This window comes from Rhinatrema bivittatum, chromosome 5 (genome assembly GCF_901001135.1).
Source record: "Rhinatrema bivittatum chromosome 5, aRhiBiv1.1, whole genome shotgun sequence".
Classification (NCBI taxonomy): Eukaryota; Metazoa; Chordata; class Amphibia; order Gymnophiona; family Rhinatrematidae; genus Rhinatrema; species Rhinatrema bivittatum.
The window spans coordinates 36,750,414-36,768,080 of record NC_042619.1 but is presented as its reverse complement, the minus strand read 5'-3'; the positions used below and the strand labels follow the sequence as shown (position 1 = coordinate 36,768,080).

Here is a 17,667-nt window from a genome sequence, read left to right as displayed (position 1 = left end):
ACTGATTTAGAGAATATTATGATTACATGAAAAACAGTTGAGTCCAAAAGTGATGTTTTATTCTGAATGATCATCCAGGGAAGGAAGGGGTTACAGGATTATCTTATATCTGCTGTATGTTGGTTTGATACCTAAGGTTTAACCGAGAAATGTTCGTTTCCTTTGATATATATTTAGAGATTAAGAGTGACTATTTTTCATGTAATATAGAAAGTCAAATGTGTGCTAACCTGAACTAATTTGTTTCCTCAATAAGAAAAACTTCAATACAAGAAAAGCATGGTGAGACATCCAAAAACTGCTAAATTAAGAACTTGTCCATTTGAGAAGTTTTAACTTGGTCAGATCTGGCTATTATTGTCAAAAGAAAAGCTGGCATGGTCAAACTACTAAGGAAAGGGATTCTACTGCTAACAGGTATTAATAAATATTAAACTTGTCAGGATTTTCTTTTCCTGTGTAGAAAAAGAAAGCATTCAGGCTGGGCTGATGGTGCCTCTCACTTATCTGCTGAACAAGGTACAGTACAAGCAGCACCATACACTTCCCCCTCTGTGCCTTGCCAATTGTTCAACCCACCTTTGGAACCCAGGTCCATAAGAGCATAAGAACAGCCATGCTGGGTCAGACCAAGGCCCATCAAGCCCGGCATCCTGTCTCTGACAGTGGCCAATTTAGGTTGCAAGTTCCCATAAAGGAGATCAATTCCTGTTACTCATTCCCAGGGATAACAATAGCTTTCCTTAGTCTACCTGGCTAATAATGTTTTATGGACTTTTCCTCCAGGAACTTGTCCAAACCTCTTTTAAACCCCCGCAAATCTAGTGCCCTCTGACAACAGATTGTACAGTACTTTCTAGTATTTTGATTTGAATCTGCAGGTTGTTAGTTTCACGGAGTGTCCTCTTGTCTTGGCATTATTTGAAAGGGTAAATAGCCATCCTTTATTTACCCCATTGGTCTGCAATTGGTTATGGTGCCAGTACTAACCTCTTGGCTACTGGCTCAGTGAATACGCAGCTGTTCTCTTAAATCCTTGAAGGTGCACCCTCACCCAGCAAAGCGGAGCAGGAAAGAAGGGCACAGTATCTCCTGCTCAGATTGACTTTTGGTTGCTATCAGGTTACAACGCGCCTGTACTGGAGGTAAAACTGTGGCACTGCAATCCCTTCTGCCCTCCTAACCTTTCAGCTGCTTTACATGCCTGCTAGTAAAGAATTTCAGAACTCTTACCTCCTGGAAGTCTGTATCAGTCGGGAGAAACAATTTGGACAAGAGGGATAGAGAAAGCAGGAGTCCTGGATAGCAAGAACAGAGGCAACAAGAAATTGCCTCCTGCCATTCATGTGTTCATGGGAGTTCTCTGAGAAGATAAATACTTAAGTTCAGGGATTTATTCCTATCTCTACAATGAATAAGCAGCAATACACATAATCATCCAGAGATCCCCCCCCCCCCCCCAAACAACTCACTTTGGAATTTCTTTGGATATTAAATAGTTGTGCAGGTTAGAAATAAAACAAAAATAGGATAGCGTGATGCTTTGGGAGGCAAATCAACAATTTAAGAAGAAAATCATGGGCCGGCACATTGCAGTGCAGGAGACTTAGACTGTCTTATCTTGCAGGCACCTGACACTCAGGTGCTAGGAAAGAGAGAAGACAACGGCTGTTACAAGGATGACACCTGCTGGCAGAAGAGCAGCACTGAGGGATTCAGTGTAGGAGGCTTCCCCCATCCAGCAGTCAGCCATGAGAAGATAGACTGGTGAGGAAGATACAAAAGGGTAGGAAAACCAGAAATATAAGTACATTTCAACTTGACATCTATTTGTGTTTCTTTTTTAGGGGGATGAATAATGGGAGCATGTAAGACCAAGCAATTCAACAGTGAAAGTGGGTTTTATTGGCTTGTAAAGTGTTTACTTGAACATTATTGCAATGGCTAAGATGAAAGACTCATTCTGAGTGGGACTTACCAAGTTCATTAGCAAGGCTTTACACCGGTTCTGGCATTTAAGTGCTTGATATCTTCCGTTACTTGTGGTCTTCCTTCTTCTGTTTCAAATACCACTATAGGGGAGGGGAGTTAAGAGGGTTCATTCATTAAATGGATAAACTTTAACTCTGAAGATATCCCAGAAAGTTTCAGTGAGAGTCAGACTTGCTCAACACTTAGGAAGTCACAAAGTCAAGCAGGGCCATAGTGAGCAATCCCCAACCCATAATTCACTTCAGCTTCTGCATTCCTGAATTATTTTTCCAATTAAATTTTGCTTTGGCAAAATTTTTCATAAATATTTAATAAATTGCCTTTAGGACTGAAAAGTGAAAAAAAAAGGGGGGGGGAAGAAGAGGAGAGGAAATGGTTGTGATAAGAGAACTATTTATGGCATAAACCAAGTCCTAAAGGAGGGCTGGCCAACTCTGGTCCTCAAAAGCCACAGACAAACATCCATAATGAATATGCACGACACATTTACATAGAATGTTGGCAGTGCATGCTGACCTACCTCATGCATATTCATTGTGGATATCCCGAAAAACAGTTCTTGAGGAGTGGAGCTGGTCACCCCTGTTCTATAGCATAACTTTAATGAGCTTTCCTTAGTCTACAAGAGAGCCCTTTCGGGATGCACTGGCTTCTCAAACTGGTGACAGGTTGGCCCTCTAGAAACCATGTCCAATGAGGTGTCTACCAGCAATACATCTTTAAGAAAATGCAACTGGCAAAAAAAAGAAAAAAAAAAACAAAAAACTCACGCACACAAAACCCAAGATCAGCTTTTTATTTTGGTTTGAACTGCTTTCCTGCACTGCTATTTATGTTTAAAGATTTTGAAAGCACTTCCCATTTGCCCTTTCCTACTGGCTCCTACATTTGCTCATAACTTGAGGCCACAGTCAGAATTAGAAAAGGTACAGAGAAGGGAGTCCAAAATGATATAGATATGGAATGATCCCCCTATGAGGAAAGGCTAAGAGGTTAGGACTCTTCATCTTTGCGAAGAGACGACTGAAAGGAGATGTAATAGACGTTTATAAAATAATGAGTAGAATAGAACAAAGAAACAATTGATTATTTACGCTTGCAAAAGGTATGAAGACCAGGGAACACAAAATAACATTACTAGGTGATATAAGAGATGTTTCTACCTAACACATAATTAAGCTTTGGAATTCGTTGGCAGAGAATGTGGTAAAAGGTATTTGGGTAATTGGATTGAAAAAAGGTTTGGACAAGCTCCTGGATAAATAGTGCCTAAACAATTAAGGTGTAGTTACAGAAATCCTCTTCTTATTCCTAATATAAGCAGCTTGGAATCTATCTACCCCTTGGGAGCCTCTCAGGTATTTGTGATCTAAATTGGCCACTGATGGAAACAGGATATTGGGCTTTATGGACCTTTGGTCTGACCCAGTATGACAAGTCCTATATTCTTAAATCATAGATGCTAACTCTGTGAGTGCTTCTCCCCCAATCGAGCAAACCCCTTCACTGTGTTCAAGACGGGGTAATTTGAGTTAACGTTAACTCCTCCAATTATTTTGAAAAGGTGGCACCTATGATCCAAGTGACCACAGGATGGTCTTTGGCTGGGAGTCTCAGAACCTACATAATCTGAACATTCCGTTACCCCAGAGAGGACGCCTCGAGTCTAGAAGCACTGGCAAAGCAGTAAGATTAAACTTCCTACTTAAAAAAGATGTCACATATTACCCAACACAGAAGCGAGTTTTAATACACAGGACGAGGCATATTTCAACCGAAGGGGTGTAACTGAAGGAAGCGCGGTGCCCGGCTTCTTTTGCTATGCCCGTGAGACCCTATCCCGGAGACTCCACCACCACCACAACCAATCTCCTCCATCGTCGCGGCCAAGTTACTTCCTTCTCCGAGTCACCTTAAAACCAGCGCCGAGAGCCCCACGCGCCAATCGCCTCCAATTACAGCGCGCGCTCCCTCCTCCCAGGAAGTGACGTGAAAAGAGTGGCGTCGGGAATTGGGGTTTTCTAGGTCCTCCGGCTTCTCGGTGATGGGCTCTATAGAAGCTACGGCAGTAAAGGCGAGCGCGAGGAAAGCGGAGTCGTGCCTTGATCTCTCTCTCTCTCTTTTTTTTTTTTATCGCGTCGCGTAACCTCCACGAACCTTAGGCCGCAGGAGTTAACCTGTTTACGTCACTGCGTACAAAAGTGAAGCCGGCGGGGAGGGAATAAGATGGCTGCTGAGGTTTAGAGAAACTTCCGTCTTGGTTTGGTTTTAAGACGTCTCGTCTTGGTGCACAGCGGCACTTGTAGGCGTACAAATTCAAAAACCAAGACTGGATGGTTTGAGCGAAAATCTCCTTCAGAGAACTGAATCAAAATCACATCCCCGCTCCGTGGGGTCCATTCCTTTGCTGTCATGCCTTAATGAGATGGTAGATGAGAGTCCTGCTTTATTTTTTTTTTTTTTTACAGAAAGTGTCGGAAGTGCTGCTTAAGCAAGATACACAGTTGTCCATCATTCTGACCAAAGATGGGGATAATTGACTTTCATATATGATGTATGGGCAAAATAAAAACTGGATGCAGGTAGAAATGGAGATGATATGAAGCATCATCATTCTCCTAGTTTCACCTTCATCTTCCTTTCTGCTATTTTCTTTCTCTCTAGCTCCTCCCAGGTTCTTTGTCTCTCTTTCTTCCTTCAAGTACCTATTCTTCTCTCTCCGTTCTCCCAAAGTTCCTCACCATCTTCATCTCCCCTTTCCCTGAAATTAATCTCTCCCCCTCCTTTCGCTTATGTTCTGTTCCATCTCTCTCCAGGTTCCTAACCATCTTCCCCCCATTCCCAGGTTCCTCTCCCTCTGAGTAACATGTTACTGCAGGAGTGGCCAACTCCAGCTCTCAAGAGCCACCAACAAGCCAGGTTTTCAGGACATCCACAATGAATATGCATGAGATAGATTTGCATGTGCTGCCTTCATTGTAAGTAAATGAATTCCCTGCATATTCATTGTGGATATCCTGAAAGTCAGGCCTGTTGGTGGCTCTTGAGGACTGTAGTTGGCCACCCCTGTGCTACTGCATTGTAACTGTTACTATTTGGAGGGGGGAGATGGGAAGAACTATGAGTTTGTTGGGGCACAGTGCCATGGGCAAATTAGTGGCAGGTTAGCTTGGTGTGGATAAGGTGAGTGTTTTTGTCTCCTGAGCTGCACTTCCTTTGTAATCAAGCATAGGAGGGGAAGGAGAAACAGCTACAAAAGGTTGGCAGTGTGACTAACTGTCCCCTTGCCGCTGCTACAGTGACTGCCACTGATCTGACTGCCAGAGATGAGATGGAGGAAGGGCAACCTTTTAAATATAAGTTTTGGTATGACTTACACAAGGAGGTGGCTCGTATTCTGGGGATACATCTGTGGCCACCTTAATCACTGTTTTTTGAGTCAGTTGATTAGCTTCTGATTCTGTGGTATGGACTGCAAAATCTAACCCTTGCTATGGGAGAGTAGGAAATGAAAGCGGTGGTGACCACATCTGTCCACTCCTCACCCACACTGAAGGTGGCTTGGTGCTAAGACCATGGCAGCATGGCATTCTGGGCCTCAGCCTGCTGTCACACTTTGAACGGCAGGGGACACCATATAGCTGCATGGTTTGAAGCACAACACTTCAGCCTGAGCAAAGGAAACTGACATAGCCCAAGGTGCCACACCACCACTGTCCTCCTATCTCAAGCTGGGATGAGAAGGGATGTATGAAGAAAGTCTGTGAGAAAGTTGAGGCCTCCCTCAACTTTCCCCAGAACTGGGCAACATCTGTGAGGGAACTGGATGAAGAAAATGAAGAGATTGGCATGGGTTGAGGGTATGTGTGAGGAGATAATGGTGGGATGAATGAGGGGTCTAAAGAGCTACATGTGAGTGAGGGAGTGTGTTAGAGAAGAGATCATCATGATTAGGCGATATATAGAATCTCTCTCCCTGATGTAGGATCTGCCCTCTTTCTTCTCTCCTTTCCCCCTTCCCTCATGATTATTCTTCCCTCTCCTCTCTGATTTCTCCTTTTTCCACTCCTATGCCTTGATGTACCCTTCTACCTCCATCCCCAAGATCGCCTGTCTCCTATCTCTCCTCCCTTTCTCCATCTGAAGGTGGTGAAGTAACGTGACAAGGCAGTAGCTAAAGCCAGAAAGTTGCTGGGCTGCACAGAGAGAGGAATAAATAGTATAAAAAGGAAAGTGATAATGCCCTCGTACATAGCCTTAGTGAGGTTTCACCTAGAATACACGGTATTCTGTACACCGTGTATACACTGTATTCTATACACCGTGTATTCTAGAATACATGGTCCAGAGGAAGGTGACCAAACTGGTGTGGGCCCTGTTTTAGAAGACCTATGAGGAGAGGCTAAAGGATCTAAATATGTATAGCCTGGAGGAGATGAGGTGCAGGGGAGATATTAATACCTATAGGTATCTGAAGGCCTGTAACGATGGACAAACTTCAAACATTTTCCATTGGAAAGGAAACAGTAGAACTAGGGGCGTGATATGAAACTCCAGGGGGAAGACTCAGAACCAATATTATGAAATATTTCTTCCTGGAGAGTGTGGTGGATGCCTGGAATAATCTGCCAGAAGAAGTGGTGAAGACAAGAACAGTTAATGAATTCAAAAGGGAATGGGACAAACACTGCAGATCACTAAAGGCATAAAGAAAGGGATGATGTAATACATGCATGGGGTAACCTTCACAGAGTGGCAGTTAGTACCCATAACAGAACACCTGCACAGAGCGGCAGTTACTACCATGAACAGATTGCTAGGCAGACTGGATGGACCATCTGGTCTTTATCTGCTGTCGTTACTATCTCCATATCCCTCACATCCCCTTCTAATCCTTTTCCCACATCAACTACTAAGATTCCCTTTCCCCAGACAGATACAAAATGTCAGAAAACTGTATTTTAATAAAGCAATACAAATTAACATTTCATATGCAAATGTATGCATATGTACCATGCAATGCAAGTTTGCTTACTACGCGTAAATGGTGTTTCCATTGATAGCAGATGATTTAGGCTTGCTGTATGGGAGCGTGTCACGGCCCTCGTAGGCGGAGCTTCCCTCAGCAGGTCACAGAGGTTTTGAACTCTGTGCAGCTGTGCGATGTGTTCCCGTGCGAATCAGCCATCTCCTCCTCAGTCTCTTTGTATCCAAGATGGAATGAATGAATGCCCTTCCGGAGGATGTGGTGAAGACCAGAACTGTGAAGGACTTCAAAGGGGCGTGGGATAAACACTGTGGATCCATAAAGTCAAGAGGCTGCCAATGAAGAGTGAGTGACTCGCCAGAATGAAGGTTACTGCCTGGAGTCAATACCCTTATTAAATAAACATACACAGGCTTACGGTGACTCCAACATCGCTCTAAGCTTCAACAGCAAGAGGAAATGTGGAAAAAAGGATTCACACTCACAAAGAGGGGAGTAGCTGGCTTGTTACGGCGGTTTCTACCCCAAATCAAATAAGCCTGATACTTCACTTTCAATGCATATACAGCAAAGTTCTCTGATTCAACGGCAGGGGAGAAGAAAAACTGATACTTCACACATCCAGCAGAGCTCTCTGCTTCAACGGCAGGGGAGAAGAAAAGAGGGTTCGCACTCACAAAGCAGGGAGTAGCTGGCTTGTTACGGCGGTTACTACCCCAAACCAAATGTGCCTGATACTTCACTTTCGATGCACATCCAGCATGGCTCTCTGCTTCAACGGCATGGGAGAAGACTTATACGTCACGCATATCCAGCATAGCTCCCTGCTTCAACGGCAGGGGAGAAGAAAAACAACCAATAAGGGCTAATAACATAGTCTGGGTAAAACAAATAAGCATGGGTGCAGCTTGCTTATTGCGGCGGCTACTACCCCTAACGAATCAAGCTAGATATTTCACTTGGATGCAGCTCCATCACTGCTCTCTACATTAAAGGTGGGGGTGGAAGGGAAATAGAACCAAGAGCTAAGAGAAACAGATAAGTATGAGAGAAAATATGTGTGAAGCTTGCTGGGCAGACTAGATGGGCCATTTGGTCTTCTTCTGCCGTCATTTCTATGTTTCTATGATAATCTCGTTTTCCTTAGTGTAGACAGATGGACTCAGAACAAATGGGTATAGTATGCTCTTGCTAGCAGTTGGAGACGGATCTGACGTCAGCACGGGTGTATATATACTCCCACAGGAAGCGTAGCATCTTAGTAATCTTCCTTGCAAAAGCTGCTATGGATGTGTGTACTGACGCTCAGTGAAAAGTGAAACAGGATTCCCCATACCGATTGATAGTAGCTGGAGACCACCAGCATTCACAACCGGAAGGCGTTGACACCTGGTAGAGTGTATGCTGTTATGGAAACAGATGACATGGCTTACCTTGAATCGGTGAAACCCATGTACACAGGCAGCTGGGCGGGATGCTGAGTCCATCTGTCTACACTAAGGAAAACGAGATTATCAGGTAAGTAATCTCAACATTTCCTGTCGTGTAGCCAGATGGACTCAGAACAAATGGGATGTACAAAAGCTTTACTCCCAGCCTGGGCGGGAGGCTGCCTGAGGACCATGTAGGACCGCCCTCGCAAATGCTGTGTCCTCCCTGGCGTGAACATCCAGACGGTAGAACCTGGAGAAGGTATGGAGGGAGGACCACGTCGCCGCTTTACAGATTTCTGCAGGCGACAGCATCCTGGATTCCGCCCAAGATGCCGCTTGTGCTCTGGTAGAATGAGCCTTGACTTGTAGAGGCGGAGACTTCCTGGCCTCCATGTAAGCTGCTCTGATAACTTCTTTAATCCAGCGGGCGATGGTGGGCCGAGAGGCCGCTTCCCCTTGTCGTTTCCCGCTGTGCAGGACGAACAGATGATCCGTCTTTCGTACTTCTTCTGTCATTTCCAGATATCTGGGCAGCAGTCTGCCGATGTCGAGATGGCGTAGCAAACGCCCTTCTTCAGATTTCTTCAAACCCGCCATGGTAGGCAAGGATATAGTTTGGTTAAGGTGAAATTGTGAGACCACTTTAGGTAAAAAGGAGGGAACCGTGCGAAGATGGATAGCCTCTGGAGTGATTCTGAGAAAGGGATCACGGCAGGACAGTGCTTATAGCTCTGAGACGCGGCGTGCTGAACAGACCGCCAATAAGAACACCATCTTCAAGGTTAAAGAACGGAGAGACAGGCCCCGAAGGGGTCTGAAGGTGGATCCCGCGAGGAAATCCAAAACAAGGTTGAGGTTCCATAACGGCACCGGCCACTTCAGTGGCGGACGAATGTGCTTAACTCCTTTCAGGAAGCGAGACACATCTGGATGCGTGGCAATGGTCTTGCCATCCCTCCTGGGACCATAGCAAGACAGTGCAGCCACCTGAACTTTGATGGAGCTGAGGGAGAGACCCTTCTGAAGCCCATCTTGCAGGAAATCCAGAACAATAGGGATTGTGGTCGCATGTGGATTGATGCCATGAGTGTCGCACCAGGCTTCAAATATTCTCCAGATCCTTACGTAGGTGAGGGAAGTGGAAAACTTGCGTGCTCGGAGGAGTGTATCTATCACGGGCTCCGAGTAACCTCTTTTCTTCAGCCTAGCCCTCTCAATGGCCAAACTGTAAGAGAGAATTGAGCCGGGTCCTCATGGAGGATGGGACCTTGACGTAGAATGTCCCGGAGAGAAGGCAGGGGAAGGGGCTCCCCTGCCAGTAGTCTTCTCATGTCCGCGTACCAGGGTCTTCTTGGCCAGTCTGGTGCCACTAGAAGAACTAGGCCCCGGTGTCTCTGAATCTTGTGGATGATGGCGCCCAGCAGAGGCCACGGAAGAAAGGCGCATAGCAGAGTCCCTGGAGGCCATGGCTGAACCAGGGCATCGATTCCGTGTGAGAACGGGTCGCGTTTGCGGCTGAAGTATCTGGGTACTTGAGCATTGGACTTGTCCGCTAGTAAGTCCATGTCCGGAATCCCCCAGCGATCCACAATCATCTGGAAGGCTGTGGGTGACAGCTGCCACTCTCCCGGATCTAGGCTTTCTCTGCTGAGGAAGTCCGCCGCGGTGTTGTCCTTCCCGGCAATGTGGACGGCTGAGATGTCCTGAAGATTCGCCTCTGCCCAAGCCATCAGCAGGGCTATCTCCAGAGATACCTGTTGGCTTCTGTTTCCGCCCTGATGGTTGACGTATGCCACCGTGGTGGCGTTGTCGGACATCACTCTGACTGCTCTGTTCTTCAGTCTGTGAGCAAATTGTAGGCATGCCAATCGGACTGCCCGGGCCTCTAGACGGTTGATGTTCCACGCTGACTCTTCTCTGTTCCACCGCCCTTGTGCGGTGAGTTCTTCGCAGTGTGCTCCCCAGCTGCTCAGGCTGGCATCTGTGGTGAGCAGAGTATGCTTCAGAAATCATGTCACAGTCTGATTCATGTGTGTTCCGTGATTTTTGGAAATAGACTGCGAAAAAAAAAAAGACCCCACGAAATACCTAAATTTATCACTTAAGACATTCATACTGCATTGGTTGAAGGTAATCTCTGAAATGGCTAACTGGGCTGAAATGGGATTTTTTTTTTCCCTTTACTTTTCATTGTAGGGAAAACATTTAAATGTTGTTGTCCCCTCAGTAACAGTGACACAAAGTCCCTCCATTACCAGGCACTTTGTGATGTAACACAAAACCCTGCAAAAAGTCACTCAGAACCTATATAGCAAACCTGCTATATCACAACCCCATTAACTCCCAGAACTCAAAACAGCTACAACCCTGCATGAAGGAGCAACACTGTAAATCTTCCAGCTAGGCGTAAAACACCAATACACCTTCTAGTGGAAAACCAGATCAAGCTGGACTACTGCAGATCCTTACACAGAGTTCGCATGCTAACAGAATATTCACCTCCACCACACTTACAGGACACAGATCTTCACCAAATACAGAATAAGGATCACAAATCAGAAATAAGCAGATAGAAACTGAATTCTTCTTTACTCTGCTACCCTCTCCAGTTCCACGCTTCCCCCTTTCTGTTCCCTTCAGATAGGGGGAGGGGGTACCAAGAGAGGAGAAAGGTCTGGATTGGGGAGGGTTCTTTGCACTGTGCACTGCTACTTGCGGCTTACATCCACCCCCATCCAGTCCCTTGCCTGCTGCTTGGGAGGGGAGGGACTGAAGCAGAAGGCTGATCTCTGCTGCCTGAGATTTCGGGCACTGGCCAGTACAGTCACTGGGGCAGATGCTTGTGTGCTTATGCAGATAGTGAAAGCAGCCTTGCCGAGGACGCACCCTTGGGCTTGTCACCTGGGGCAGCTGCCTCCCTCACCCACCTAGTCCTGGCCCTGCCAGTGAGGATGAAGTCAGTGCTACTTATTTCTATAGTGCTACTTGACATGTGCAGCGTTGTACAAATACACATAAGAGAGTCCCTGCTCAGTAGAATTGACAGTCTAAGCTAGGGGTAAGCAAACTGGGGGCCTGGAGAATCCTGAAGGGGAGCACATTGGCTGCCCAGTCAGGGAAGAGAAACATGGCTACGCGGTTGAGTCTTGGTGCCATGAAGGCACTGCAAAGCTCAGAGGGGAAGGAGCTGCCAGAACTTAATATCACTGTAAGCGCGCCACAGCTTAGCAATGCATCTCTTTTGGTGGGCAGGGGAGAGGAATTGCTTTTGCTGTGGTGAGCCCAGGTGGGGAGGAAGCTGCTTACTCTGCAGCAGAACTGGACACGTGAGCAGCCACTGCAGTGCTCAAAAATCCAGGAACCTCCGGCCTCAGCCCAGGAGGAGTTCCTACTGCTGCTGCTGGGTCCCCACCCAGGGAGAGGGATCACAACTGTTGGCCACCTGGGGAAAAGAAGTGGTGAGGTTGGAGAAGGGAATGGACTAAGAGGCCAGAGAGCATGAGGAAATGGAGGGAAGAGAGGAAAGAGGTTGAGAAGGGAGACTGAAGACAAAAAATATAAAAAAAAATTTAAATACACAAATACAAACATGAGAAAATAAAAAAAAAATAAGCAAACTAAGAATACAAAAATAGAAAAATTAGAGAAAACAGTAAAACAAAAAAAAAGTTGGGCAGGCTAGGATGAAGTTTTTCTCAGTTCCAAAAACTTTTGGATGGCACAATTTTTCAGCCCTTACAGCTGTGGTATATGGCCTATATGTGTGGGTATGGAGAGGAGTGTCTCTCTCTGGGTTTGCGTGGTGTGCTTTGGTCTGTGTGTGCAATGGGGTCTTTCTGCCTGTGTCTCTCTCAGTGCCTGGATGTGGTGTGTCTGCCTGAGTGTGTTGTGTCTCTTCCTCTCTCTGTCTGTCTGTTTTCTGTCTGGGAGTGGTGTTTCTGTGTTTTTCTGTCTAGGTGTGGTATATGTCTCTGTGCCTGTCTGAATGTTTAGTTTGTGTCTCTCTGTGGGATGACTCTTTCTGTGTGTAGGGCATCTTTGTCTCTCTGTGTCTATCTGGATATGGGTAACTGTGAGTCTGTGTAGAGGGTCTCTGCATCTATGTATGTCTGGGTATCTATTTTACTCTCCATTGGTCCGCTTGGGTGTCTTGTCTGTCTGGGTATGAGGTATCTTTTTTGTCTCTGTGGGGCCAATGCAATATCCTGCGCGTAAAAATGCGCATCCAAACTGGGTGCCCGGTTTTTTTAATGCACGACAGCCATGCCTCCTGGTTGCCCAATGCAGTATGGTAACGAGATGCCACGCTGAAAAGAACACACTAGGGATCAATTGTGCGTCCCTAGCATGTCCTTGGCATTGGGTGCCCAGGAGACGCGGCTGTGCACTGGTTAGGAAAATGGACACTGGTAAACTGCACATCTGTTTTCCTAACTTGGCTGCCAAGACTTTTTTTTTTCATGTTGTTGCTTTCTGTGGTTTCTGCTTTCTGTGTGTTTCTGCTCCACAGAAAGCAGGATGTTTTTGATTTTTTACTGAACCCTTGATTCACGGCAAGACTTGAACACCAGCTCCTGGGCTGGCTTTAAATTTGCTGTGTTAAAAAGTGTGCATTGGGCGCACAGCAATTTTTTGCATTTGGGGTAATAGCTAATAGCCTCATCTACATGGCATTTACATGTGATGAGCAATATTATCTATGCGTGGACACCCTAATTCCCTTATTGCATTGAGTGTTAGCCTAGCGCATCCAAAATGCATGTCCAACCACTGGTTAAGCTGTGTGCTAGCCCGAGCGCACGATATTGCATTGGCCCGTGTCTACATGGATATAGTGTTTGCCTATCTGTGCCCCTGTGTTTATGTGGGAGCTTACTTCTTTCAGCAACTTTAAGAGAAACAAATGGGAGCTTTGAACCACTGGTTGGCAGTGTGGCTGCCTGGTGAATACCCTTCATGTACAGTAACCCATCTGGAGGGTTCCAACCAAATTTGTGAATGGAAGGGGGGGGGGGGGGGGGGGGGGGGGGGGGGCTGTGGTTCAAAAAAATGTGCTCACCCCTGATCTAATCAAGAAAAACATAAAAGGCAAAAGAGACTCTGTGACTTTCATTTAAGAAAATGATTAAAATCATTAAGGCTGTGAACAGGATAATCAGTGGTTACAATTTAAAAGCAGCCTCAAAAAGGTGGATATTAGATTGGATTTGAGTAAATCCAGACACGGAACATGAGTGAACTCGGGCAGATTAATCCAAGCATATGGTGCAAGGTGGAAAGCTCAATAACAAGAACTACTCACAAGTAATTTCAAATGTGCAGGAGACAAATGGAGAATACCAGATTGATATAGTTTTATGTACTATACTCCTGGCTAAAAGACTAAATGGTGATTATTTGCACTGTTATTATAACTGCAAACAAGAGTCTGTATTTGGGATTAAATAAGCATCTTAATTACAAGTGGTCTGTGTAAGAATAGTACCTGAGAGATTTAGGAAGAATTTTGGTAATGTTTGTAAACTGCTTTGGATGTGCCCATTGGATTAAATAGGGTGGGATATACGGGAAATAGAAATAAAGTGAGATGCAGAAATAGGGAGGAAAGTGAGTTTGGGGGGATAGGCAGAGACACAACTACATAACATAGACAGTGACAGATAAGGACAGATTAGTTCATCCAGCACCTCTTCACCAAAGCCCTAATCCAAACAAGGGCCGTCTGCTTTCAATACAACTTCAGCTTCTGCCACACTTCCCAGGGCTAACAGAAGCATGTGACAGTCTCGTGTTTCCGAGTTCTCCGTGACCAAGATGCTAGCTCACGAGGCCTTAGCAAGGACCAATAGAAAACGTGGGCTGAGAGCGCGGTTTAACCCCTTAGCTCATAACGATTGACACATCTTTCATCCCAGGATTGGACGATTATTTCTGTCAGGTACCGTGATAGAATTCGTATTGACCAATAAGATAAAAGTGTGAAATCGTCAACCAATCAGGCGCTCCTGCTGTCTCACTAACGAATCGGGGTTTTTATGTCAGCACAGTGGCAACCCTTGATTTCATGAGCAAGACAGTTAATGAAATAATCATGACGTTGCTTACGCAAAAAGTTTAAGAGCGTGACTCCGGTGAAGCTTGCGCCAGCGGTTGTTTCGTAGAAGCTCCACTGCAGTCCGTACCCGGCGTAGGGGCGGGAGGAGGAGGTTCTCGCTCAAATCCGAAAATTCAGCAAACGATTGTTCCGCAATCCTTGTTTAGGACGACGCATTTCATAGGTCAGCCACTGCCCTGGTGCTTCTCCTCCCGGAAGCGATCCACCTTGCTCAGCAAATAAAACTGTCATGCCCAATAAAGTTATCTGCATCTGAACCCGCGCTGCGCCTTTCCCGGTTCTCAGTCGGGGGAATTTCATTGTCCCGCCCGCTGGAGGCGGTGCTCCTTTTTCGGCTCTCCCTGTATGGGCGGTGCCACGTCTTTCCCCGCCCCCTCGAGATAGTTGCTCTTTCCTAAGCTCTCCATGCCTGGGCGGGGCGCCGCGACTTGCCACACCTCCTCGAGGCGGTGCTTCCCTAGGTTCCGCCCCCCGCCTCGGTTCTCAGAGTGGCTTTAGAGCCGGGGATTGCGCAAACGTTGGCAGAGATGGCGAAGCTGTGCCGGTGGTGTTGGCTGCTTTTGGCTTCAGTTTGTTTCATCCTCTCGGGATCTGCCTTTAATTCCATCCATGTTTCCCGGCGGAGCTACTCGTCTGTCGACGCTCCCGCCTATAGAACTTACTACTTCACCCAGCAGGTAAGAGCCTCGCTGGTCCCGGCAGGTCCGATCCAAAGCAGAAGTGTTCCATCCCCGTGCGCTTTGGCAGCTGAAGAAGAGACCCACGAGGACTCGCATCCTCGGGTCCCCTGTTAGTTTTGGTTTATTATTTTGCTGGTTGAATGAGGGGTTTTACAATCTACACAGGTTCCCATGATCAGCTCCTAATATTTTGCGGTCTTATTTATCATTCCCCCTGCTCCAACCGCTATCCTTTAAGGGTTGTCAAGCATCCCGGTGTCTAATCTGGAGAGAATAAAGGCCAATAAATCTAACCTATTCTGGAGGAAGGCTTTTTTTTTTCCTTGCCCGTTCCTGGTTATGTTGCAGTGCATTGTGGTACCTTGCAGCCTTGCTTGTTTAATCTGAAATAACTATTTACATTCTTGAGGAGGGGAGTCCAGAGTTGCCATTTGGCTCCAGATTTTTAGGCTAGGGTGATCCAGTCCTGGTTTTGGCCCATTGCTGGCAGGGATTTGTAGTTCTGTTTTCGGTATTCAGGTCTGCAGGTTCAAAACCAGCCTTGGAAGCAGTCCAGGAAAGCAAATCTATAAATCCTTGCCTGCAGTGGAGGTAACAACCAGGTCTGGATCACCCTGTCCTGAAAATCTGAAGCCAGTTGCTTACCTTAGGGATACCCAAAGCCTAGAACTGGCTCGCTTAACTTCTCTGTAGAACAGTGAAGGTGCTCTGCTCTTCTCGATGCTGGATTAAAAAATGACAGGAGTAGGGTGGCACTTTTTAGACTAACCAGTTTATTGAAGCATGAGCTTTTGAGGACAGAGTTCACTTCAGAGTCAGATGCATGACCAAGTAGACCCCAGACTAACATGGCTATCCCCGCTGTGAATGCTAGATTGCTGCTCTGTTACTTCATTTAAATATGTTCACATAAAGGGGGCTGATGCAATAAATCTGTGTGGAAAACGGGTGCTCAGTGTTGAGTGCCCACTTTCCTAATGTGTGCCCTGCCACCTCTCCTGGGCACGCGATTGAGTATTTAAATGAGGGGTCATGCTAAAAAGGAGGTGCTAGGGATAAATGGGCGCCCTTAGTGCATCCTTGGCAGTAAGTGCCCTGGAGAGGTGGCTGTCAGCGAGTTAAGAAAACGGATGCTCAATTTTATGAGCAGTATTTTCTGCTTTTCTGTACACATTTTGGGCTGATCTGAAATTAATACCTGCTCTGGGTGGGCATTAATTTCTGAGGGTAAAAATGTGTGTGTTGGGTGCCTATTTTTTTTTCATTTGGGGGAGAATAGCTAATAGCCTCATCAACATGTTGCACGTCCAACCACGAGTTAAACAGTGCAGGCGGTGGAGCGCACTGTATTGTATTTGCCCCAAAATCAGTAGACAGGTTGCGTAATATGTCCTTGTGATTTGAAAGTTGTTTAGTGGTAGATGAAGAATTCGTCCAGTCCTTTTGTCTGAGGAGAGCTGCCATGAAGAGCTGGGATCAGGGAGCATAAGGCTGTTAACCTTACAGTCTGAGCTGCAGGCTCACATTTTGTATAGTTGGCATAGAATATTTTCTGTTATAGGAAAACAAGGATAGTGTCTATTTTCTGATATTTATAAAAAGAATATCTTATGCCAGGTTTTTTTGATTAGCATGTGATGCTACATATTAACTTTGTATAGCGATTAGTCAAAATTGTGTAGCAATGTTAAGAGTTTAGTTAATACGTCTAACTTTTTTTTATTGTACAATAGTTTTTGGTTTTAAATTCTGTCTTTTGTTCTTGTTGCACTTCTTTTCCTGTTATCTCTCTTCCTTGTCTTCCTGTTTCCTCCCTGTCCTCCTCCCACACTACCTCTGCTCTCCCCCTGTCTCCTGTACGTCTTTCCCTGGATGGTGTGCCATGGAGAACAGCTGGCATGGGGGGGGGGGGGTAGGCTACCTCCTATCTCCCAATCCTTTTGCCCTGCCTCCCTCTCTTGCCATTCCAGCCCCTACCTGCACTTTGGTCATGTTTCTGCCATCACTTCTTCGATTCTTTCCCTGTCTTCCCTCTTCTCATTTGCTTTATCCCTCAAACCTAGGGTACACCTTTATTATGCGATATGGCAACACAAAGCTCTTATCTCTATATTTACATTAAGAGGTGGTTTTGAAACTGTATAGGGGGAGGGGGGATGGAGGAGGGGGGAAACATTGAAAAAATACATGTATAAATACAGGATACAGACTAAATGAAAGCCAAGATACCATGTTACTATTTTTATTTTATTTGATCAATATACATCCATATTGTTGTACGGTATTTTGAAATTACTGTTTATTCAACTGTTATACATGTGCAAAATGATTACATTAATAGAATGTGCTACGTTTCTATTCTGTGTGTAACATGACATGTTGTGTTGTCAAACTTTAAATTAAAAAAAAAAAAAAAATCGTCCATTGTACCTGAAGCCTGGAGGGTGGCCAGTATAACCC

General features: G+C 45.8%; 2 protein-coding genes across 4 annotated transcripts in view; one reads left to right on the top strand and one right to left on the bottom strand.

Annotated features, from left to right (window-relative positions):
• Positions 1-14,838, bottom strand: part of DDIAS (DNA damage induced apoptosis suppressor) — a 50,410-nt gene extending 35,572 nt beyond the window's left edge. The window contains exons 1-3 of one of the 3 annotated variants that reach the window (XM_029602212.1): positions 14,518-14,838; positions 1,979-2,072; positions 1,234-1,363 (exon numbers count right to left, since the gene is read on the bottom strand). In XM_029602212.1, the coding sequence (XP_029458072.1) occupies positions 1,234-1,346 (113 nt within the window). In that variant the 5' untranslated portion in view covers positions 1,347-1,363; positions 1,979-2,072; positions 14,518-14,838. The other 2 variants (XM_029602213.1, XM_029602211.1) reach the window with 2 other exon arrangements.
• A 181-nt stretch (positions 14,839-15,019) lies between these two features.
• PRCP (prolylcarboxypeptidase) overlaps positions 15,020-17,667 on the top strand; it is a 67,942-nt gene continuing 65,294 nt past the window's right edge. Inside the window, exon 1 of the mRNA XM_029602214.1 lies at positions 15,020-15,204. Coding sequence (XP_029458074.1) covers positions 15,055-15,204 — 150 coding nt within the window. The 5' untranslated portion in view covers positions 15,020-15,054. The remainder of the gene's footprint in view (positions 15,205-17,667) is intronic.